Consider the following 25,260-nt stretch of genomic DNA (forward strand, 5'->3'; position numbering starts at 1 on the left):
ACTGTTCGGCTGTGGGCCATAGCGAGGGCTGTAATGAAAGTGATCTAGGTAGTGAAGTGCCTAAAAGGTTTTTGTAGTGACTTGTGATGTGATCCTTAATGATTAGAGGGTCATAAGTAAGATTACCCTCTATTTCTAAGGATAAGATTGTATTTTTCTTTTTACGTTGGGTTGCTGTTAAATGAAAGAATTTGGTATTTTGGTCTCCTTCCAGGAACCATTTTAGCTTAGCTCTTTGTTGCCAGTGGATCTCCTCTTGATGATATATGGAATATAGAGTGGTTTGACATTGTTGCCATTGATTATAATCAGATGTTGATAATGAATTAGATTCATTCAATAATTCGAAGTGTTCTATGTCAGATAGAAGGGTCTGTTTTAATCTTCTTTTCTCTCCTTGTAAATTAGAATTCCAACCTCTTAGTTTTCTTCTAAGGTGCTGTAATTTTAATTTCCAAGAATTACCAATGTCTAAAGAGAGCTGAAATTCAGACCACCAATGAATCATTAATTCTAGAAATCCTTCTTGGGATATCCAATTCTTATCAAATTTGATTATTTTTGGAAGTGTAGTGGTTGAAGGATTAGTTTGAAGTATAAGAGGGTTGTGATCAGAATAGACTCTTGGTAAAGAATGAACTATGGTGGAGTTATAATGAGCTAACCAAGAGGATGTACAAAGAAATCTATCTAGAAGGGCTTTGGAAGGAGATGTAATTGATCTAGCCCAAGTAAATCTTCTATTCAATAGAGGTAAATCAATTAAATTGAGGTCAGAGATTAGTGTATTAAATCTATTACAGAGCATACTATTGTAGGAAGGACCCATCTTCTCAGTTCTAGATCGAATTAGGTTAAAATCTCCACCTATGATCCAGGAAAATGACCAAGCAAAGAGATGTTTCTAATTTCATTCAAAAAGTCAGTTCTTTTAGAGGAAAGAACTGGGCCATAAACTACTGTAAATAACCAAATAAAGTTTTCAGATTTATTCGAAAGGAGGACTGAAACAGAGAATTCCTTAATCCAAGAATCAATAACAGAAAATTTGTCCTCATTTATTCCCAATAAGATTCCCCCTGAGGATCCTATCGAAGGTTTACAGAGCCAGTGATTAATGGTATGACTAAGAGCATTGAGTTGTCTAGTGGGGAATGATTCTTTCTTGGTTTCCTGTATGGCCACTATATCTATTTTATGTCTAAGAAGCAATTCCTTTAGGGCACTACGTTTATTAGAGAGGCCTAAACCTCTTGCATTCCAACAGAAGAGACTAATCATGAGAAACATTATTATTCTCAGGTGCAATAGCCATAATTACATCACTAATATCTAAGGGTGGGATAGGGGGTATTTTAGGAACAAGATCTAAGCATGATTCTGAGAAACTAGATCTAGTTAGTGATCTTAAATGTGCTACTACCTTAAGTTTATCCTCCAAAGTAGAACCTAGACTTAGACCACTAACCTCAAATAAAGAGATAATATCCTGATCGGTTAGGTTTATGTAAGGAAATTGTTTAATGATAGTGTTACCTGTAGAAGAGCTCTGCCTTCCTTTGTTCTTGCTGGGGCCTCCTGCTTCCCTAACTTTCAATCGCAGACTGTGACGAGCTTCAGATTCCCCTCCTACTGGTACTGGCACAGGAGCTTGTACTGGCACATGAGCTTGTACTGGCACAGGGACTGGAGCTGGTAAAGGTGCCGGTACTACCTCAGGATCTGGAAGGGGTGCTTGTATTGGAGCTGGAGCTGGTACATGAGGTTGAACTTGGGCGTATACAGGGGCTTGTATCATCTCTATAGCTTGTGCTGCTGGGGGTGGTGGAAGAGGGGCTGGTACTAACATTGGAGCTGGTATAGGAGATTGAACTGGGGCATCTGCAGGGTCTTGTATCATCTCAAGAGCATGTGTTGCCGGGGGGTGGTGGAAGAGAGGCCTCCATAGATACAATCTGTTGCACTGGCATATCTGGGTTCACTTGGATTGAGGCTTGAGATTGAACATCAGGTTGTTGTGCAGAGGGTATGACTTCAGAATTAAAACGGAGGAGTATTGGAGAGTCTGGGATTAGTGCTGAACTAGGTTGATGAGTATCAGGCTGGAGCATGAGGGGTAGGGGGATCTGAGGGGAGCCGATGTCAGGGAGTGGTGTGTTTGGGAGAGGTGGAGGAAAATCATCGTATAACGTGGAAGATATGCTTCTGGGGTTTTGGAGGTGAAGTTCTAGAAAGTTGGAGGTTTCAAGATGGGGTGTTTCCTCTGGGAAAAGGTTCAAATCTACCAGTAATGGGTTTGGTGTTGGAGTTGGAGGTACTAAGGCTTCTGTTGATTGAGCAATTGTCAGTATGTTGTCATGAGAGGTAGCGGAGGGCTGAGGGGAAATAGAACCTTCTCTAATGAAGTTGACATCAAAAACTGGTAAGCGTGTGGATCCCCAGTGAGGAATTTCACTATCCTCTACTTGAATTTGTACGATGTGGCTGTGTGCAATGCCATTAGAATCAGTGAAGATGAGGCGACGGCATGCAGATATGACTTCTTTATCCGGGACTCCTATCTTCAGACGGAGAGCTACTAAGGTGGATTGTGTATCTTGAGAGATGAAGACGCCGCCCAGATCTCGTGCAAGCTGTCTCAGTTCAGTATCACGCCATAAATCTTGGGGGTAGCCGTAGACCCTGATCCAATACTCTTTCAATTGGATTCCGCCATTAAAGAAGCGGAAATCATAATTTGTTGCTGGGAAGACGATCCCTCCAAAAGAGACTTCACCAGCTCGGATAATGTCGTCTTTCCACTCGTCTGATGGAGAATCAACTAGATAATGATGATCAGGTAATTCCTTAAGGTTCCAGGGCCAGTTTGGAAAGGGGAAGAGTAGACGAAGACAGGATCTGAGGTATTCTGGTCCTACAAATCGCGGGTCTCTGAATACCACACCTTGCGAGAGGGTTTTGCGAAGTGCTATGGTACCCGGAGTAGCATAGTAACGCATGACAGGCAAAATGTTGGATTCGGCTAGCAGTGCCGGTGCTGGAGGAGATATCATGGTTGTTAATGGGGTGTATGGTATTGAGGGAGGAGGAGGAAGTGGTGAAGGAGTAATTGCTGATAGTGGGGAGGTTGAGTGTTGTAATTGTGGGGGAGGTAGTAAAGGAGTTGGATTTGGGGGTTTTAAAGAGGGGCAGGCCGTTGAGCGATGACCCGTCTGAGCGCAGGAGAAACAGACAAGTGAGTTTCGACATGAGATGGTATGATGACCTGACTCCCCGCATCAGTAACAGACGGGAATCTTCTTCTCGGACAGTGTACGGAGTCTTGACAGTTTTGAAGATGCCCTTTGACTGGCGAGGCGGTTGTAGATACGGTTAGATTTGGAGGGTCGTGGTTGCGGTGGTGATGGTTTAGAGGTCCGTACAATGGGTTGAGAGGATAGAATTTCGTATGACCTCTGTGAAAGATCGTAAAGGTTGGGATACAAAGGATCTTGAAATTGGGGCTATCGGGGGATGTGCAGGGACTGGATTGAGCGGCGGTATACTCGATTGAGGGTGTTGAACTGGGTGATGCGAAGAAGGGGGATGGAACGTCGCTGCCGAAGTCTGTAGATGTGATGAGACATTATCGGGTTCAGGAGCGTTGAGAGAAGAAGAGATGTGAAGGAGAAGTTTCTGGAGCTCCGATAAGAGAGGTTCTATGGACGCAGGAAGGCCCATAATGAAAGTAGGTGAAAATCTTGGCCTATTCTTGATTTTCCGACGATAACTCCTATCCCGATAATATGAATGTTAAGTAAAGAGTTGTGTAAATACGAAAGTGTTTATAGAATATTAACAATAAATTAAATAATCAACTTAATTTGTCAATTTGTAAATTACTAGCTAGTGTTCATCCACATTTGCAACGATTTAAAGTTTAAACAAATGGAGGAGTATTGGAGATGTCCATTTATGAAGTTCTTGGAGTTTTGTAAAGGAAATTGTTAGCTAGATTTCTTATAGCAGAAACAACAAGAAATATTCCTTCTATATATGCACGTCCAGCAAATCACCGTTCAAACAATTACATCGCAAGGTTTTAAAAGTTCTTTGGACGGTGATGGTCCGAAGAGCTTCGAATCAATTTCTCTCCCTAAAAAATACTATATTTGCTTCGCAAACAACATTTCCAAGGTAGAACAAAAAGGTGAACCTTTACATCTCCCTTTCAGCAGCCCCTCCTGCGCCTCCCGCCCCTCTCGATTGTTAGAAATGTTCTACGTATGGTGGATACTGATAGTTGTGTACATCTGACACACGAGCATTGAAGAAAGGTTACGACTAGCACTTCAAGTCTCCGTTGCATTGTTAGTGGTAAACTCTATCTTGGATTTAATTTTACACATAGATTATGATTCGGATAGTGAGGGGAAGGGGAGGGAGTAGGGTGATGTGATTCATACCTTGAGCTGAAGTTAGGAGAGAGAGAGAGAGAGAGATCTGAGTCATTGTGAGAGAGGGTGGCAGATCGAGGAGGTCAGAGCAAGAGATGGTCAAAGGCACACAACATTGTCTAGCGGAGGTCAAATTGTTTGTCGGGGTCATTAAAGAAAATTATCCATTGCAATTTCGCTATTTTGTTTTATAAAACAAAGAATCAAGTTTTTGAACTTTAAAAATCTACAAAATGACGGATTTTGAACCTTTGAGAGTATGACAAGTAAACTTGTCAAATTGCCAATGCACTTTCTTTTTATTTATGAGGTTATGGCCAGTACATGAACATGTACCATATTTTGTTGTTGGCGATGAATAAAATATATATTTTTTTATTTTTATTTTTTGAGAAACTTGGTAGATGCTACCAAGGATTATATTGCATAAATAACATTCTTACATGAACCAAAACAATATTACATCAATACAAAAAAACTATAAATTGACAAAAACAGTCCCTAGCTTTCTCTGAATGCCCTCATCACCTGGTCACCTAACAGAACTTCTGACTCAATCTTACTTGCCAGTAGAAGAGGCCGTAATCTTTTATCTCGGAAGATGACCGCATTTCTCTGTTTCCATATCTCCCATAATGTGCACATAAACCAAACCATCCACACATCTCCTATCATTGTTTTTTCACTTAACACCCTTGAAGATTTCCCAAACCATTCCCATTTCAGAACCCGGTACCATGATACGAAAACCAAGATTCCGAGATAGAGAATGCTAAACCTGCCTTGCATAAGAGCATAGAATTAGAAGGTGAAGAGCTGTCTCAAGTGAGCATGAGTTGCACATGATGCATTGTGGCTACAGTTGATGTTCTGCCTGAGCAGTACATCATGAGTTGGGATTTTCCTCTGCATCATTAAGAAAACAAAGATCTTAACCTTTGGAGGGCATTTAGACGGCCAGGCCATCAAGTATATCCATTTAATCCTCCCTCCCCCCATCAGTACTGTATAGGTTGACCTTGCTGTGTACAACATTTCCAAGGGTAATAGGAAATGTTCCAATCCAATCATTAAGAAACCTTTATTTGTTAGTATACAACATTTCCAAGGGTAACAGGAAATGTTCTTCTAAAGCACCAGTTAGTAATCCAAAAGAGGAATTTCATGTATATCCCTCAAAACCAATTTGAAATTTTTAGGACTGATGAAATTAAAAAAAAAGTGTCAGCACCAAAAGGGAGTACAAGTCAGATTATAAAATATTGTTTCTTAATTGCAAATTTGAATTATCTCATTCTATGTACTTGTGTACGGACTACAAAATATTTATGAGCTACAAATATTCAGAAGACAAACTCGGCACTGGATAACATTTCTAAACAAAGATTCCAATCCAATTTCTAGTTTTTCAACATTGACTCTCAAAGAAGCAATATCCAAAATCTCATTCTCTTGCTCCTTTTTGCACATAATTCTTCTTTTCTGAACAAGACTTGAGACCAAGTGCAACTTGCCAGTTTTACCACTTACTGCTTGCTTGGACAAAGAGGGAAAAACAGAGCGGAGAAGAGAAATGGTGATGTCTCTTGTCTCACTCAAAAGCAAAACAATGGCCAAAGCATCTCCAGACATGGATTCACTAATTTTAGCCACTTGCTTCTTTACATCCTTATTTGCTTTCTTTACCAGCTGATTGTACAAGAGCACTCTGCTCTTTATAATCTTTGATTCACCCCTTTTAATTGCCAATTCCAGATTTCGGATATGATATTTGATTTCATCCAAGTTATTTCTCGATGCACTGCACATGTCAAGCAGCTTGATAGACTCCTCCAGCTCTTGCTCAACCCACCTCCTTTGTTGCACTTGTGAGAGACCATTTTGGTTGCTAGACATGCCGAGGAGATCGTTGATGCACTCATAAACATGGCCAACAGCTTTGATTGCATCAAGGATTATTTCATAAGTAAGGGAAGTAGATCCAACAGAAGCTTTTAATTTGTTCAGTTCTTCTTCTGCCTTGAGCACAAAGGGATGGGAACTTGTGGACAAACTAATAGATCGGTTGTGGCATGCCATTTTAATTTGCTTGGCAAGAGAGTTTATTTTGGTGATTTATATTGAGAAAATGAGAGAGAAGAAAAGATCTGATGAGTTTGATCCCTTGTCATCCAAATGCTTATATACCAAATCACAAACTATAGTAGACAATAAGAATCTGGGGACACATAGTAAACAACCTAAAATGTAATGCAAACAGAGGCTTTCTCCTTGCAAGGTGTCAGTTGCCAACAACTTCTCATCAGTGCATACAATAATCAAAACTATTCTGCTTGTCCTGTTTACCGAGGTGCTTCTGTGAGGCATTACAACAAACATGTCCTGACCATGTGATTTATTTATTTAATTCGTTTTAAAATGGATAATCATAGTTGCTATGCCTCACCCACAGGCAGCAAGATCCCTCTGTTAGTCGGGTTGCTAGAATATTAAATGAGGAGGTAGGATATTTGATCTGGACTTGCACGCGAGAGGAGAGGCAATTTAAAACTTTTGAACGAGCCATTATCACAAAAAGAATTTTGCACGCCTAAAACCTGTTTGTCTTGTCTCCTGTTATAATTGCACAATAATTAAGCATGTAATTAAACCAAACAACAAGACAAGCAGATTCTTTCTAACTTTAAAACATAATTTCATTAGTAAATTGTTGGTAGATCTGTTGCAATAGTGACCTAAATAAGAGAGAGAGATTCAGTTGGCAGCACAAGTGTATTGTGTTGACATTACTTCATGAGATTCTTGTTGTCTGCTCGTCATAATTTGTGAATTTGGTATATAAGAAGATACAAGGAAAGGGATCTCATCAAACCCATCATACCTTCCTCTTCTCTCTTAGTTTTCCGTACCAATCACCAGAAAGAAGCTCATCCAATTAAGAAACAGATTTAAAAATGGCTTGCCACTCCCGATCCAATAGCGTTCCCATAAGATCACATTATTTTGTTCTCAAGTTAGAAGAAGAGCTCAACAAACTAAGGGCATATGCGGGGTCTTCTTCTCTAACATATGAAATAATGCTCGATGCAATGAAGGCAGTCGGGGATGTTTATGAGTGCATCAACGACGTCCTCTGCATGTCTAGCAACCAAAACTGCCTCTCCCAATCGCAACAGAGGAGATGGATTGACCAAGAACTGGAAGAATCTATCAAGTTGCTGGACATCTGCAGCACATCAAGAGAGAACTTGGATGCAATGAAATGTTACATCCAAAATCAAGAATCAGCCATTAGAAGGGGTGAATCAAAGGGTACAAGAAGCAGTGTGAAAGACTTGAGCAATCTAGTAAAGAAAGCATGCAAGGATGTTAAGAAGCATAATTCCAGAAAGAATGAATCTTTGGATGGAGGATCGTTGGCTTGTGCTTCCGTTATAATGGAGGCTAGAGAGCTTACTTTTTCTCTTTTGCAATCTGTGTTTTCCTCTTTCACTGAACAAACTATCGAGCAAAACTGTAGCAAGTGGTCCCTAGCCTCCAAATTGCTGTACAAACGAAGTGCGGCATACAAAAGGGAAAAAATGGATCATGTCTTGGACTTGGCTTCTTTGTTATCTAATGTTGAAGGCATGGATAGCGGACTAGAATGCCTGTTTCGGCATCTTATCCAATGTAGAGTTTCGCTGTTAAATTTATGTACCTTGTAAATTTTGTATATGATACTGTAGTAAAAAATTATTAAATTTCATTATGAGAAATGACTTCCCCTTCCGTATATTTTCTGTTGATCCTTGATTGAATTTTCGTCTATTCTATGAAACATTTCAAAAAACAAGCCTAGAATATTCCCAGTGAAGCTTATGTGAAGCCAAACAAAAATTCTTGATCACTATTTTATGATAATGGACCAATAATTTCCGTTGGATCTCGTAATATTTTAGGATCGGAATTTTTTTTTTTACTTGACCCAGTATAGCTTACGTGATGGCAAAAAACAATTCATCAATGAAAATTTTAGTTGTGAATAATATTCCATTTAGCTTCTTAGTTTAGCAAAAAACAAATTGTATTCATATAAATAATAATACTTAGATACAATAACTTGAAATGTCTTTTTATCTAATTATAAACTTAAACATGCATGCAACATGCAATAAATACATTATAACTTATTTTTATTTGCGCAAAAAAATATGTATCTTTTGGAATTAGCTCTAATAAATCTATGTGAAAGTTGTGGATGAAAGGCCCATGATCATGCTTTAGACCATTGGCATCAATGTCCATAGTTTTGGATTTTTAGTAGATACTCTAATTCAATAATCATAATTGAATTTGCATCATGGATACATGGATTTCAAAATTTTATCTAATAATTTATTGGATTCCAAATTGTATTGAATTTTTGAAAAAATTTCTTGACACAAGTAAAACACGTAATTGGTTAAACTTAAACTTGAATTTGTATAAATTAGTCTCATCAAATAATTATGAAAGTTATATAATTATAAAATCTCATAACTGATTATACATGGTTTCGTTTGATCTTCAAATATTTTAGTATTTAAAAAAAAACTTATAATTACAAACTTAGAATGTTCAAAGTCAAGTTTCATATATTTTAAATTAATTGAGGGGTTAAGTGAAAATTAACATAAAATAATTTAACCTTGTCCATTAAAATTTTCTTATTTAGAAAAGGTGCTTGATATTTTTTTTGGAGTCGATTCCTCACTCGAACATGTTGTTAGAATTTACACACTACGTAATTCTGATTTAACTCTCTTTCTGGTTTTTTATGACATCTGCATGGAGCACTTCCTTCCCTAATTCAAAGCATGAGGCTCTGGCAAACACCTCCTCAGATCACAACCCAATTGTCTACACAGCAAAAACTGGTTTTAAGAGGACAACCTTTATTAGGTTTGAAAACAGTTGGCTACAGTTTGCACAATTTAAAGATTTTGTCAAAAGTACATGGCAAGAGATGGAGTTAATTGGCTCTCACAGCAAATGACTTCCATAACAAGATGTGCAGCATTCAGAAGGCGATAAAAGAATGAACAAATAATATAATTGGGAGTATCAAGAGTCGGATAGTGGTGTGTAGACTGTAGAGACTATCTCAGTTGGATTGGGAAGGTGGAGGAAAGCAGAAGTATATCACAACTGGAGAAATGGGTCAAAGTCACAATTAAAAGAAGATATGCTCAGCTATGTGTAATTGAAAAAGAAGATGCCAAGAACCCTCAAGATTTCAGGCCACTCAGCCTACTACATAAGAGTTTAGAAGATTCTGTCAAAAATCTTAGCAAACAGATTGCAGCCATTTATCAGCCAATTGGTCAAAGATAATCAAATAGGTTTTGTCAAAGACAGGCAAATCATAGAAGGGTTTCTATATGCACAACAAGTCATTCAGATGGCAAAGGAGCATCATATATCAGTTGGATTGTTTAAAGCTGATATACCCAAGGCTTTTGACATCTTGAATTGGAAATTTCTAATAAAGGTCATGAGAGGACTTGGCTTCCCTGAAAAATGGTTAGGATGGATCTTCAAATGTGTTCTTGCAGGGGTCTTCACAAATAATCATAAATGGATGTTTGACTAGAAAGATTAAGCTTCAAAGAGGAGTTAAGCAAGGAGATCATTTATCTCCACTGCTATTTATTTTAGCCATGGATTTTATCCCAATGTGGTTGGAGAAGTTAGTACAAGCTGGTACATGGCATCTACCTTTTGATGGAATGAAACCTTGTCTACTATATGCAGATAATTCATTATTCTTTCTTAAACTAGAATTAAGGAAAATTCAGGTCTTGAAGATAGTCCTCACCATATTCAAGCAAATTTATGTACTGTCAGTTAGTATAAAGAAGTCTGAAATACTAATGACAATGGATAATCAACAATTGGAACAACAAATAGTAGACACATTGGGAATATTTGGGATGTAAGAAGGGTGCATTTCTATTTACTTATCTTGGTCTTCCATTGTCTGATAAGAAATTTTCAAAGGATTTGGTGTGCATGTTTTAGTTGTGTAAGTCCATAGATTAGAGTAGAATAGTACGTGTAAATTCTGGAGTTAGAGAAGGGAAAACACTCGAAGACCAAGGCGGAAGAAGAAGACGTCATCTAAAGAAGAGGTTCACCTGTAGAAAATGTCATTCTAAGAAGTACCTGCACCATCGGGCACGAATCTCGTGCAATTCTGCATAAGTATATGGAAGGTGTTGTAGAGGAGACTGCATATTTAAATGAAAACATATTAATAACAATGCATTTATAATTAATTAAGAACTTAAAATCAATGCACAAATTGACATACCTGTGGAAAATCACTTACGATATAACGGATGATGTAATCCATATTCTTCATTACGTAGTATCCGCACTCCTAGTCAAATACTTGTTTGAAAACAAAATTCAATTTTATTAGTGCAATTATGTTTGAACTTATATTATTTTTTTTAAAAAGCACCGAGACCTGTTACATTCATCATGAAACCATAATTACAGGATCAGTTATACCAAAGCATATAAGCTTAGATGTGCAGTATCAAAAAAACCACCAACATATCATCTATAAACTAAAAACCAACAAAGTAACTACATAATAAGCAAAGCAACCAACCTATCAACCAAAGTATAAACCAAGCTATAAACCAACAAAGTAACTACATAATAAGCAAACCATCCAAAAGTACATATACTAAGGTAGCAATAACTAAGCCACACAACAAGGAGCTAATTAATGATATAAACTAAGTACACCAAAATTTCCATTGGTATGTACTGGTCAAGGGATATAGTATCTTCAATGACAGGCATAAGTGTTCAACTATCCCTCTGTATTGGTTTCTTAATATTTTCTTCATGTTTGAACTTGAAATAAGATAAAATGAAATACTCCATTAAATTTTTTAATACCAAAAACATGGACCAATCACAAGTTCTTCTCATCTCTGATTATTGTTCACTCCGCCGCAGATATTGTTATAAACCAAAAATTGGCTAGAATATTTCTTCCAAAATTTACGGTGCATGTTGTCATGTGAAAGCTATGTTGGATGGATACGGGTACGGGTACGAGTATCGTATCGGGTACGAGTATCGTATCGGATACGATACGGATACGGCGATACAGCAATCTTAAAAAATCTAGGATACGATATGCCTATTATATATATTTTTTATTATTATTTTATATATTATATTTAGATAATCATAATTTAAATCAAATTTGTAGAAAAAAATAAAGACTTAATCTAAGTATAAGTTAAATACTATATTTATCTACAATAATCACATATGATACTCTAGTGTAGTGGTTAAGAATTTTGGCACCAACGGAGAAGACCCAGTTTAACTCCCGCTTCAAGCAGGAAAAAAAAGGAGATTTGCGTGGTCCACAGGCTCGGTCCATGGGCGCGGTCCACGAGCGCTGGCGCGGGATCTCCCATATCCAGCCATATCTGTGGGTGTCAACGAAGTATCGGCGACTGTATTGGCCGAGTAAGGATACGCCACGTAAGCCGATACACCAGCTGGCGTATCGGTGCCGTATCGGGTGAGTATTGGTATCCAATACGTATCCGACACAGCTACGACTCCCAATCTGGAGTATCCGAGTAACATAGTGTGAAAGTGTTGACATCATCATTAATTATTTGAGTGATGACATGGAATTTCATTCATTTTTCATTTGGAAGTTGAAAGGTAGAACCAATTTATAATTTCATTCATTTTTCATTTCAGAGAAATGGCAAATTGTAAAGTTTGATACTATAAGAACAAATGCAATAAAACGAGGATACTTCAAAGACCATATTGTAATTTATGTTTTTAGTATATTCTGCATGTCCAATTCAAAACAGACATACAATTGAATCTCTGAAAAGAGAGTCTAAATTTGCAAATCTTGCATGTTTGTTTGAAGTTAATTAGCTCAAACAAATATAAAAATCAACCTATACTTTTGGAAACATAAATACAAATACAAATGAATTCCACCAACCCAATTCAGGATCCGTATCCTCTCAAATACACGAGGGTACAATTAGAAAAAGAACTGTCTAAATTTGGTCTTAGCCGGATCAAAAGAATTCAATACCCATTGAAGATATTGGGTTCATTTTGAGATTTGTGTGAGAGTCAAAAAACAATCTGGTTGACACAGTGATTGTACCTCATATTCGAAGGACAGACTTGACACAGTTATAGAGTATCTCCACTTGTGTCCTGAAGGTTCTGAGTTCATATCAGCCTCCTTGCAAAAATGCAAGAAAACCTGAGGGGATACGGATTCTCCAATTCATAGTTGGGCCTCTTCGGCCTCATCTGGACCAATAGCCCGTGGACGGTTCAGTCTAAATTTGTTGATGGTTCAAATTGAGTAAATATATTAACATCAAGCCGATTTGGCTCAGAATGATCTAAGATATTAATTTAGTGAAACTAAACCGGACAAAAGTGGGTTACATTAATTTTGTTCGATTGAACCGAAATATAAAATTAATCATAAAATAAACATTTTTATTACTTTTTTGAATTTTTTTAAGATGGAATTAAAAAAATTGTTCGGTTCGATCTAACCGATTTTAAACCGAACCCAGCAATATACATTATGTCCGTAATTTTTGAATCTTTTATTTTTTATTAAATATTTAGTTCAGACAAGGGACGGTTTTAAATATTTTGGTTCAGTTTGATCTAACCGGTTTTAAAAGTTTCTAAATCGAATCGAACCGAATAATTAAACAATTGTAAAAACGAACTGAACCAATTTATTTAACTTAAAAAACCGAACCGTTTAATCCAAATTAACTCAGACCCAATAAAAATTCCTAAAACAGACAGATATAAATTGAACGCAACAAATTAAGTCCGGAATATATGCAAATCCAATCCAACCCGTCGATTCAACCGAAATTTTTATTAATAGGAAATATAATAAATAAATATCCAAATTGAAGAACGTTTTTGGATTTTTTTTCGAGATATAGGGAAAACGTGATGATTGATCACGGCCTCTGGTCGTTATGATCTATCACGGACAGGATTAGCGATGCTAATCACCGTACTTATTAATTAACTAAAAAAAAAAAAAAATCCTGGCCATGATTGATAATCACGGACAGGAATTGCCTATGAAGTAACAGCATTTGCCTATAGTTTGCTTGGCCGTGATTGATAGTCACGGACATAATTTTTTTTTTTTTTTTATAAGTTAATATGTGTGATTAGTATCGCTAATTCTGGCCGTGATAAACCATAAAGGCCAGAGGCCGTGATTAATCATCGCATTTTCCCTATATCTCGAAAAAATCCAAAAGCGTTCTTCAATTTGAATATTTATTTATTATATTTCCTATTAATAAAAATATCGGGTCGATTCAATAATAACTGGTTTTCTCCTACGGTCACATCCAAAATAAACACCAATTGCAGCCTTGGCCCCACACTAGATGAAAGGATAATCAAATCTCTATTTTAATAGTGTACGGAAGAGAGAGGATTGGACTTGGGGGGGAGACACGGACACCAATCTAAGCTGTCCAATGGCAACTGTCAAAAGATATTTAAGTTATGAATTGGATCAAGTGTCGCCACATTTTGAGTAATGAATAAAAGAGGTAGCAATTACAATCAAGCACCAGAAAGAACGCGTATGTCATTATGGTGAAGTGCTACATGTTTAAACAATAAATGAAGTAAACGATAATTATGGCTGTTGGTCCCAGACCTAAACCGACAAGTGCAGCCCATTCAGAATTCAGATTAGGTACGATACCTGACTGCGTAGAATGAGATTTGAGCCGTCCGTTATAATCTGACACGAATCTTAAAACGGACGCCGATAATCTGAATAAGCAGCTCTCGACACGTCCATGAAAATTGGGATGCAAATTCAGTGGTGATCTAGAGAATCAAGCAAGTCTAAATTTTAAGATGCATGTATATTTTTGTCTTCATTTTAAATATTTAACTTAGATAAATTTAAGAGTAAGTTATATGGTAATATGCGTGTTACAGATCGGCTCGTGTTATGAAATAAATAGAAAATTTTGATTTGTAAGTACATACTCATATATAGATTTTATAGATTATGTTTAATGATTCAGATTGATTCTTTGAACTTTAAAAATATATATATATTTTATAAATTTAAGAGCAATTATATGGGAATATGCGTGTTACGGATCAGCTCGTGTTATGAATTTTTATTCTTATTTTTAAAATTTAAATAGTCAATCCGAATTATTAAACATAATCTATATAATCTATATAATCTATATAAGAAAATGTAAATGCAAATCAAAATTAATATTTATTTCAGAACAGTTTTATTATTTTTTATGGTAAAAATTCCCGAAATTTTTATAAATATTCAAATCAAATAACAAATTACGGAATCTACCCTGTTTTGCAATGAAATTCGAAAAATACCCAATCCGGTTATCCAATAACCGGATTTGATACAAATCTCCGGTTACCCACTCCCCGGACTCAAAAAAACAAATCCGGTTAATGGTTGACCGGATTTGTGAATTTTGCCTCTCTTTTTTTCTTTTTTCTTTTTTCTTTTTTGTCTTAAAATATTAGAAATGTTGAATATATTTCTTTGAAAATAGATGGAATACAATATAATTTGATTTATTAGAAAGACTGCAACAAATAACCAAGATCAATATTTTTCAGATCGGATTTTTCGCGGCTGTAAGAAAAATTAATATATTTCTTTATGTGTTATTGGAAAAAAATAAAAATAATTAGATTCTGAGTTATTGATCCCGGTTCAAAAGTCACTTCTAGGTAATACAGAAAATATTATGACCTTTCTAGTACATTTAATTTATAAAAAGTTGTATCTATTTTTGAAAAAAATCAAAAACTTTAATTTATTTAATTATTGTTTTTCAAAAAGAGTTCTCAAAATAGATACAACTTTTTATAAATTAAATGTACTAGAAAGGTCATAATATTTTCTGGATTACCTAGAAGTGACTTTTGAACCGGGATCAATAACTCAGAATCTAATTATTTTTATTTTTTTCCAATAACACATAAAGAAATATATTAATTTTTCTTACAGCCGTGAAAAATCCGATCTGAAAAATATTGATCCGGGTTATTTGTTGCAGTCTTTCTAATAAATCAAATTATATTGTATTCCATCTATTTTCAAAGAAATATATTCAACATTTCTAATATTTTAATACAAAAAATAAAAAAAAATTCTGTTTTAAAAAAAAAAGAAGGCAAAATTCACAAATCCGGTTAACCATTAACCGGATTTGTTTTTTTGAGTCCGGGGAGTGGGTAACCGGACATTTGTATCAAATCCGGTTATTGGATAACCGGATTGGGTATTTTTTGAATTTCATTGCAAAATAGGGTAAATTCCGTAATTTGTTATTTGATTTGGATATTTATAAAAATTTCGGTAAAATTCACTGCTTTTGATGGTCTATAAGTTTCAAATCAAGTAATATTTTTACGAGTGAGGCTATGGTACTTTGCAATGTGCAGATCGTTATGTGCATTGAATTCATATCTTCATTTACAAAGTTTAAATAGTCGATCTGAACCGCTCAACATTATTATCATGTGAAAATATACCTGGAGACCAAATTTTATATTTTTCTAGATTGTTTTTACTATTTTTTGAGGCAATATTAAAATCACTTAATCTCAAAATTATGGACCATTCGAAAGTAGTGATTTTCTACCTACCAAAATAAATAGTAAAAAAAATTCAAAAAATATAAAATTTTGTTTTCAAGTATATTTTCATATGATAATAATGTTGAGCGCTTTGGATGGACTATTTTGACTTTGAAGACAGATATATGAATTCAATACACAGAACAATCCGCACATTGCAAATTACCATAGCTTCACTCATATTTTACCTTTCTAAAAAGATAAAAACAAATAATTTCTAAAAAAATATAAAATTTGATCTTCGGGTATATTTTCATTAGGGGTGTCAATAGGTACGATACGGTAAGGTGAAACCATTTTCATACCCATACCCATTAAGAATTGATCTTACCCATACCCTACCCATACTCGTTAAGAATTTGCCTTACCCTACCCTATCCATACCCGTTAAAATTAGTAGGTAACGAAATGGCACCGAGCGAATAACGAATAATACAAATATAATGGTTTTACTATTCTTACAAATAAACCATCAAAACTTATCATGTCATACATATGCAATCACAATTACTAATACAAAATTAAAATACAAATATGCAATCAATTCTAACTAATAGTTTTTTATAATACAAAAAAAAATTAAAATTACTAATATCTCTTCTAACAAATTCAATTTGTTAACTAAATAACAAAACATTCAAATAAAAATGTAAAATGTTTAGCATAATATTCTTTTTACAATAAAATGCATACATTTTCTCATGATATAATTTATTTTATATAATTACCCATTACCTAATAGGTACAAAATAGTCTTTATCCGTACCCATACCCATTTATCTAACGAAAAAAAATTCTTATCCATACCCATACCTAATAAGCTAACAAAAAAAATCTTACCTATACCCGCCTTATCGAATGCAATACGGGTAGGGTAAACGGATAAACGGGTATCATTGACACCCCTAATTTTCATATGAAAGTTATGTTAAACGGTTCAGATTGACTATTTGAACTTTAAATACAAAGATATGAGTTTATAGCCGATTTTTTTATTTATATCCAAAAATTAAATTAAATTTCAAAAACTAACCGAACCGGCTGTCAAATTTTAAATCTACCCAAACCGGTTAACCGTTAACCGGACCAAATTTTCGGTTAACGGTTAACCGGACCCTTTGAAATGGTTCGGTTAACCGTTAACCGGACCAAATTTTCGGTTAACGGTTAACCGGACCCAAACCATGGGTCCGGTTAACGGTTAACCGGACTCGTTGGTTCGCTGAACCGTTAACCGAACCCAATTTTCTTTTTCTTTTTCTTTTTTTACTTTTTTTACTTTTTTTTAAAACAGAAAATTTTTAATTTTTTTTTTCTATTGAAAATATACATGAAAATTCGTATTTAGATTTATCAAATTTACACCAAAAATTTTTGTAAATCAAATATGAAATTTAAAATTATAGAAAAATACACATACACATACACATAGACATATACATATACATAAATAATATACGGTTACCATTTTTTTTTTTTTTACTTTTTTTTAAAACAGAGAAAAAAAAAATTGGTAATCGTATATTATTTATGTATATGTATATGTATATGTATATGTATATGTATATGTATATGTATATGTATATGTATATGTATATGTATATGTATATGTATATGTATATGTATATGTATATGTATATGTGTATGTGTATGTGTATTTTTCTATAATTTTAAATTTCATATTTGATTTACAAAAATTTTTGGTGTAAATTTGATAAATCTAAATACGAATTCTCATGTATATTTTCAATAGAAAAATAAAAAAATTTAAAATTTTCTGTTTTAAAAAAAAGTAAAAAAAAAAAAAAAAAAATTGGTAACCGTATATTATTTATGTATATGTATATGTATATGTATATGTGTATGTGTATGTGTATTTTTCTATAATTTTAAATTTCATATTTGATTTACAAAAAATTTTGGTGTAAATTTGATAAATCTAAATACGAATTTTCATGTATATTTTCAATAGAAAAATAAACAAAATTAAAAATTTTCTGTTTAAAAAAAAAAAAAAAGTAAAAAAAGTAAAAAAAAAAAAAACAAAAAAAACAAAAAAAAATTGGGTTCGGTTAACGGTTCAGCGAACCAACGAATCCGGTTAACTGTTAACCGGACTCATGGTTTGGGTCCGGTTAACGGTTAACCGAACCATTTCAAAGGGTCCGGTTAACCGTTAACCGGAAATTTGGTCCGGTTAACGGTTAACCGGTTTGGGTAGATTTAAAATTTGACAGCCGGTTCGGTTAGTTTTTGAAATTTAATTTAATTTTTGGATATAAATAAAAAAATCGGAGTTTATAGCATAGACCTCTGTATAATATACATATTACCATATGCTAAGTATAAATTTAATTTAATATTATTTAACATTTTGTATTAATATTTTTTTAAGAATAAAATAATTTAAGGAAGAACGCTCTGGGCTTGTCCCAAACATAGATCCACTCCTTTGCAAGTCCAAACTCCAGACTACTATTTTCTGAATTAAATGAAGGCAGAACACAAGCCCTCTATTTCTTTTATGGATAATTTTAGGATATATTCAAAAGTTTTGTGGTACATTTAATTAATATTTAAAAGCTATTGTTCAAATAAAATAAAAAATTGTAGATCTATTTTCATTTTTTAAATATGTTGTGTATTAAGATTTGAGTCAGTTTAAACTTAATTTATTGCTAATTATAATGAGGAGGGTTCAAATGCCTCCATGTTTTTGTGCCTCCATCATGCCTCCATCTCTCTCCATCATTTTCAAAGTTCAAACAGTCGATCTGAACCACTCAACCTAACCTCCATACTAAAATATGTTTGGAGACCAAATCTTATATTTTTTGAAATTTTTTTACTATTTTTTTAGATAGGTACAAAAATACTGTTTTTAGATGGTTCAGATTTACTGATTTTGTACCCATCTAAAAAAATAGTAAAAAAATTCCTAAAAATATAAAATTTGGTCTCCAAACATATTTTAGTATGGAGGTTAGGTTGAGCGGTTCGGATCGACTGTTTGAACTTTGAAAATGATAGAGAGAGATGGAGGCATGATGGAGGCACAAAAACATGGAGGCATTTGAACCCTCCTCAATTATAATAAAGTCGTAAAAAAAATTATTGTTAAAATTTTAAATTATTTGATAGAAGATTGAACACCTTTCAATTTGACTTAAATTTGATATACATGCTATTTAAAAAATGAAAAACGCATTCTCAAGTTTAGTTTTCTAACATAGACAATATATATATTCCAAGATATTAACTGGATGTACAATTGTACATGAAAACTTAAGAACTAGGATGCTCTTAAGCTCACCAAAGTTTTGGTGAGCTAAACTCTAAAACTCATCAATCGATTTCAAACGACGAATTCAAACCGTTGAAACCCGCCTACCTTACGTGTGATGCATCTACATGTGAAATTTTTAAACATTCGAATTAATTTAGTATAAAGTCAAGCGGTCAAAATTAGAAGGTTAATAAATTAATTTTAGTGCATTCATTTTTTGAACGTTTTTGACCGCTTGACTTTATACTAAATTAATTTGAATGTTTAAAAATTTCACATGTAGATGCATCACACGTAAGGTAGGTGGGTTTCAACGGTTCGGATTCGTCATTTGAAATTGATTTGATGAGTTTTAGAGTTAAGCTCACCAAAATTTTGGTAAGCTTAAGAGCACCCTAGTTCTACTCGTTATTTAAATACTAGAACTCGGACCAATCTAATTACAGAGCCTCTCTAATATTTATATGAATTTTTATCGGATTGACAATGTCTAAACAGAAAAAATTCTTAATCTTTAGGGAATATGAATTCTACAAGTTTTAGGTTATAGTAGATCAAGTATTGTAAAGACGCATACTGTAAAAATACAATACAAAATATATTTTTTTAGAATAAAAAAAAAGAAGAATGTTGTTCTGTCGTTCTATACTTTCAGAATTATTTGCACAACTAACAAATATCCAACCTTAAATATATTGTATATAAATATGTAATGATGTTTTAAGGAAATATTCATCTTATCCATAAATGATTAAAAATGTCATATTTAGATACTTTGTTAGAAATAACAATAATTAGTAAAAGCTTGTTCAAACAATTATAATTGAGTTTAGATATATATCATGAATAAATGAGTTTATACTTTGGTGCTACTGTGCCTCTCAGCTTGCACCAGATCCGGGGCAGTAAAAAAAACCAAGACCGAATGCGCCTAGGACTGGCAAAAAACCTCGTGACTTGTGGCCCGCTTGGTATTCGCCTGTGACTTGATCGGTAACAGCTCGTTCGTTAGTGGATCGAGTTAAAATTAGCTCGCTCACTATATACTCGAGCCATAATTAATGAGTTTGAGTTTGGTCTTGCTCGGCACGAGCTAGCTCGATCGTTAACGAGCTATTTAATATACATAATTTAATAGTTTAATCAGATCCGTTCACTTCAGATAGGGGATTTTATGGTCTATTGATGTTATAGCCAATGTTATGACAATTACACTTTGGACTGTGTTTTAGTTGATTGATAATTTTGTATGGAATATGTGTGAATTAATTATAAGCAACTAAGTTAATTTGTATGAATTTGTTTGATTTGGTATGCATGGATTTATTCTGTGAATATGTTTGTATGAATTTAAAATTTTGATATATTTGTATGTATAAATTCAGTTGTAAAGTTAATTTATAGTAGTTGATTTGCATAATTACAATTGAATTAAGAGTATTCTTCAGTAATTAGTCATATAAATATTATTTTGTTTTAGTCATAATTGATAAGATGTGTTATGAAAATTTAAGATATAGCAAAAAAAGAAAATATACAAATTTATAAATTTGCCAAGTTAGTAACAAGCTAACTCGGCTCGCTCGGACAAGCCACGAGTCGGTCTTGAGCAATAGTTTTAGCTCGGGACCTAAAATCCAAACTTGCTCGCTCAGCTTGATACACCAACAAGCCGAGTACGAGTGTGACCTAGCTCGCTCTTTAACAGCTCATTGCCACTCCTATGCGCCATTCGCTATGGAGTGCGTATCCTCTGAGATATCTCAACTTTTGCGTGACAGGTCAGTATTATTTGTGCTTAGAGATTCGTGCAAAACGTATTTAAACGGTTGGGATTTTCCATAAAGTCACTCAAAGTTTGAGATATCTCAAAGGATACGAATTCTTCGCTATGGGGCTTCAGTCGGCGGACTTTGATCTTATGTGGCGCAGCGACAGAAATTGGTGAAAATTTGGGAAGACCGAATTGCCAATTCGATCTTTGTGAATTTTGAAAAAAAAAAAAAATAATCATATTGGTTCCGTAAATTTCGATTTATTAATTATGATTTATAAAAAAAATTCAAAGATGAGGGGTAAGATAGTAAATTGGCAAAACAGAGAAGCCAAGCAAGGCAAGAAATAACACATACATCGTCACCAAGTCAAGGTGGCACTGGTAGTGCTTGAATGCAAAAGTGGAGTAAGCAGCTGTACTAATAACAGCACAGCAGCAGTGTGCACAGAGCATGAGGCTGAGGCATGATATTTGAATTGAAGCCACACGCAAAAGCCCCGGGTTTTGTAGAATTCGTATCCTCTGCATTAACTCAAAAGGGAATCTTTTGAGTTAATGAATCTTAACCATCCGATCTGTTTTGAGATTCGTGTCAATTAAATCCGCACTAATATTAAAGAGCCCCTATATCATAAGCAGGGTCGGATTGGATCCGTTTAAAATCAAACGGTTGAAATTCATTAACTCAAAAGATTCCTTTTTGAGTTAATGCAGAGGATACGCATTCGGTTTTGTAACGGACCTGATCACTCCTTTGCCATGATTGCCTCCAGACTCATCATTGCTTTTGCTTATTTGCATCTCATTTTCTCATCTCTCAAGTCTTCTCTGTCTATCTCTATCTATCTCTATCTTGACAGAAAGAAAACAAGAAAACTGAATCTCAATTCTCAATTTGGACCATTTCCATTTTGGTTTCCTCTCAGCGATCAGGAGGACAGAAATGACAAAATACAAATCACTCTGCACTGCAACGGTGCAACCCAATAATGAGCCCAATTCTTTTACATTTAGGTATCACAGTTTGTCTTTATTGTCTAAATAAACCAAAAGATTAATTAAAAGGCTCCGCTTCTGTTCTTATTTCTATTCATGGCCATCTTCAATAAATTATTTAAATTGATTTTGAACTATTTGGTTAATTTAAGAACAATATACAAAATTAAATATATTTATCTTTGTCTTTTTGACAAACAATTATTTTATGTTTTCCTTTTTTGTCTCACGGAAAACTTTTATTTATTATATGTGACATGATTCTATATTTTTTCTACAGATTATGTGTATTAAATATTTAAATCGATATTTTGCATATATTGTTTATATCAAACGACTTTTATAACATTAGTAATAAACTTTATTTCTAAACTGAAACATATTATATTCTTATTCCGTGCTTTAAATTTTCATACATATATTTTACATGAGGAGGGGTCCAATTACACCATTTTATGGTGACATATCTTGACACAATATTTTTATAAGTTATTTTTGAAATTTCAAAATTCAAACAGTCGATCCGAACCATTCAACGTGATATCCATATTAAAATGTACTTGGAGACCAAATTTTAATTTTTTTGGAAATTTATTACTATTTATTTAGAATTTTTTAAAATTGATGTTTTTCAATTGTCCAAAATTGTCTGAAAATAATAATTTTGTACACATCTTAATAAATACTAAAAAAATTTCAAAAAATATAAAATTTTGTCTCCAGGCACATTTTAATATGGAGATCATGTTGAACGGTTCAGATCGTCTGTTTGGATTTTAAAATAAAAATAATAATTTATAAAAATATGGTGTCAATATGTGTCACCATAAAATGGTGTAATTGGATCCCTCCTCCTTTTTTTTTATATTATTATTGCGAGTAGAACTACGGTGTTCTTTTAAGCTCACCAAAGTGTTTGGTGAGCTTAACTCCAAAAACCATCAAATATGTTTCAAATGATGAATCCGAACCGTTGAAACCCACCTACCTTACGAGTGATGAGCCTAAATGTGAAAATTTTAAACATTCAAATTAATTTAGTATAAAGTCAAGCGGTCAAAAAACGTTCAAAAAATGAATGCACTAAAATTAATTTATTAACCTTCTAATTTTGACCGATTGACTTTATACTAAACTAATTCGAATGTTTAAAAATTTCACATGTAGACGCATCAAACGTAAGATAAGCAGGTTCCAACGATTCGGATTCGTCATTTGAAACCGATTTGATAGATTTTGGAGTTAAGCTCAGCAAACACTTTGGTGAGCTTAAGAACACCCTAGTTCTACTCTATTATTGCAGTTAGAAGTGTCAAAAACTCCGATGCCCGTGTTTAAATCGCAATCATAAATAATTGTATTCGCTATAATATTGAAATATTTAGTAAATTTCATCACGCGTCTTACTAGGTGTCTATACAAGCGGACATTTTATCTTTTAAACAAGTCTTTATAATACTAATATAATAAAAATGAGGAGGGTTCAAATGCATCCAAATTTTTGTGCACTCAAACGCACTTTATCTTTCAAATCTTTTTTTTTTCTGTTTTCAAAGTCCGAATAGTCAATTCAAACCGTTAAATGCGATATATATATTAAGATGTGCTTGGAGACCAAATTTATATTTTTTGGAATTTTTTTATTATTTATTAAGCCACTTTGAAAATCGCTGATTTTACATTTTTTGGACCATTGGATCAGCCATTTTCAAAATGGTTTAATAAATAGTAAAAAAATTCCAAAAAATGTAAAATTTGGTCTCCAAGCACATCTTAATATATAGATCGCATCTAATAGTTCGGATTGACTATTCGGACTTTGAAAACAGAGAAAAAGAATTTGAAAGATAGAGTGCATTTGGATGCACAAAAATTTGGGTGCATTTGAACCCTCCTCAATAAACATACAAAGTATATAGAATGTCTACCAACATATATAATATAACAAATCATGCATTGCGGTTGATCTTATTTTAGAGTTAGGCTGGGGTGCTATGGATAGCATAGAAGCCTCTATGCTACGGCTCAATATTCGAGTTTTCATAATCTAAACGGTCGATCCGAACCGTTCATCTTATTCTCCATATTAATATCTGCTTGGAGACCAAATTTTACATTTTTCTGAATATTTTTACTATTTATTAAGTATTTTACAAAATTGTTGATCCAACGGTGGCTGCACAAAACAGTAAAACCGTTGGATTAGCGATTTTCAAAGCGGCTTAATAAATAGTAAAAAAATTCAGAAAATTATAAAATTTGGTCTCCAAGCAGATATTAATATGGAGAATAAGATGAACGGTTCGGATCGACCGTTTGGATTTTGAAAACTCGAATATTGAGCCGTAGCATAGAGGCCACTATGCTATCCATAGCACCCAGCCTAACTCCTTATTTTATTCTCAATATAATGCATTTGCAGTAAAATTCGTAAAATTTTGAACTTACTATGTACAACATCAAAATTTGAAAAACAAAAATTAACCGTATAAATTAATCAGGATAAACTGTTCTGCATAATTTGATAAATAAAAAAGTATCAACGATTTCTCTGTTTCTTATTTAGGGTTCATGTATTAAATTCTTAATTAAAAAACAGCACAAAAATTATAGAATTAAAGAAAACGTTGTATATAATTTGTGATGCATATATAAGTTAAAACTGCTCTGTTAAAATTAATGAAAAAGGTTAAGGAGTTACGATCATTATACAGCACAAATAATAAAAATAACACAGCTGTAATACACTTTCCTCGCAGGACCAATAGAAAAAAAATAAGAGTACTGAAGTCAATAATAGATCTTGAAGCATGAATCATGAAATATCCCTATCCAATTGTATGGTTGGCGTGCTAATCATAAACAAAATTCGATTTAGATCTGATTAAAACTGACTTACTATAAGCAACCAGAATATTATATACCTAGGGTGTTCAAATGGTTCGGTTTATTTAATTTTGAACCGAACCGAAAATTTTCAATTTAAATGGTTCGGTAACTCCAATTTAAAATTGCTTGTGTTGTTGTGGCGG

General features: G+C 33.7%; 2 protein-coding genes across 2 annotated transcripts; one reads left to right on the plus strand and one right to left on the minus strand.

Moving 5' to 3' along the window:
- Window positions 1-5,762: 5,762 nt before the first annotated feature.
- On the minus strand, window positions 5,763-6,515 carry LOC144567657 (uncharacterized). Its single transcript, XM_078317824.1, has one exon. The coding sequence runs from the start codon at window positions 6,513-6,515 to the stop codon at window positions 5,763-5,765; it is 753 nt and encodes a 250-aa protein (XP_078173950.1).
- An 875-nt stretch (window positions 6,516-7,390) lies between these two features.
- LOC144567658 (uncharacterized) lies at window positions 7,391-8,143 on the plus strand. Its single transcript, XM_078317826.1, has one exon. It carries the CDS (start codon window positions 7,391-7,393, stop codon window positions 8,141-8,143), a length of 753 nt encoding a protein of 250 aa, XP_078173952.1.
- Window positions 8,144-25,260: the final 17,117 nt, after the last annotated feature.

Source organism: Carex rostrata, chromosome 16 (assembly GCF_964058835.1).
Source record: "Carex rostrata chromosome 16, lpCarRost1.2, whole genome shotgun sequence".
In the NCBI taxonomy this organism is placed as follows: Eukaryota; Viridiplantae; Streptophyta; class Magnoliopsida; order Poales; family Cyperaceae; genus Carex; species Carex rostrata.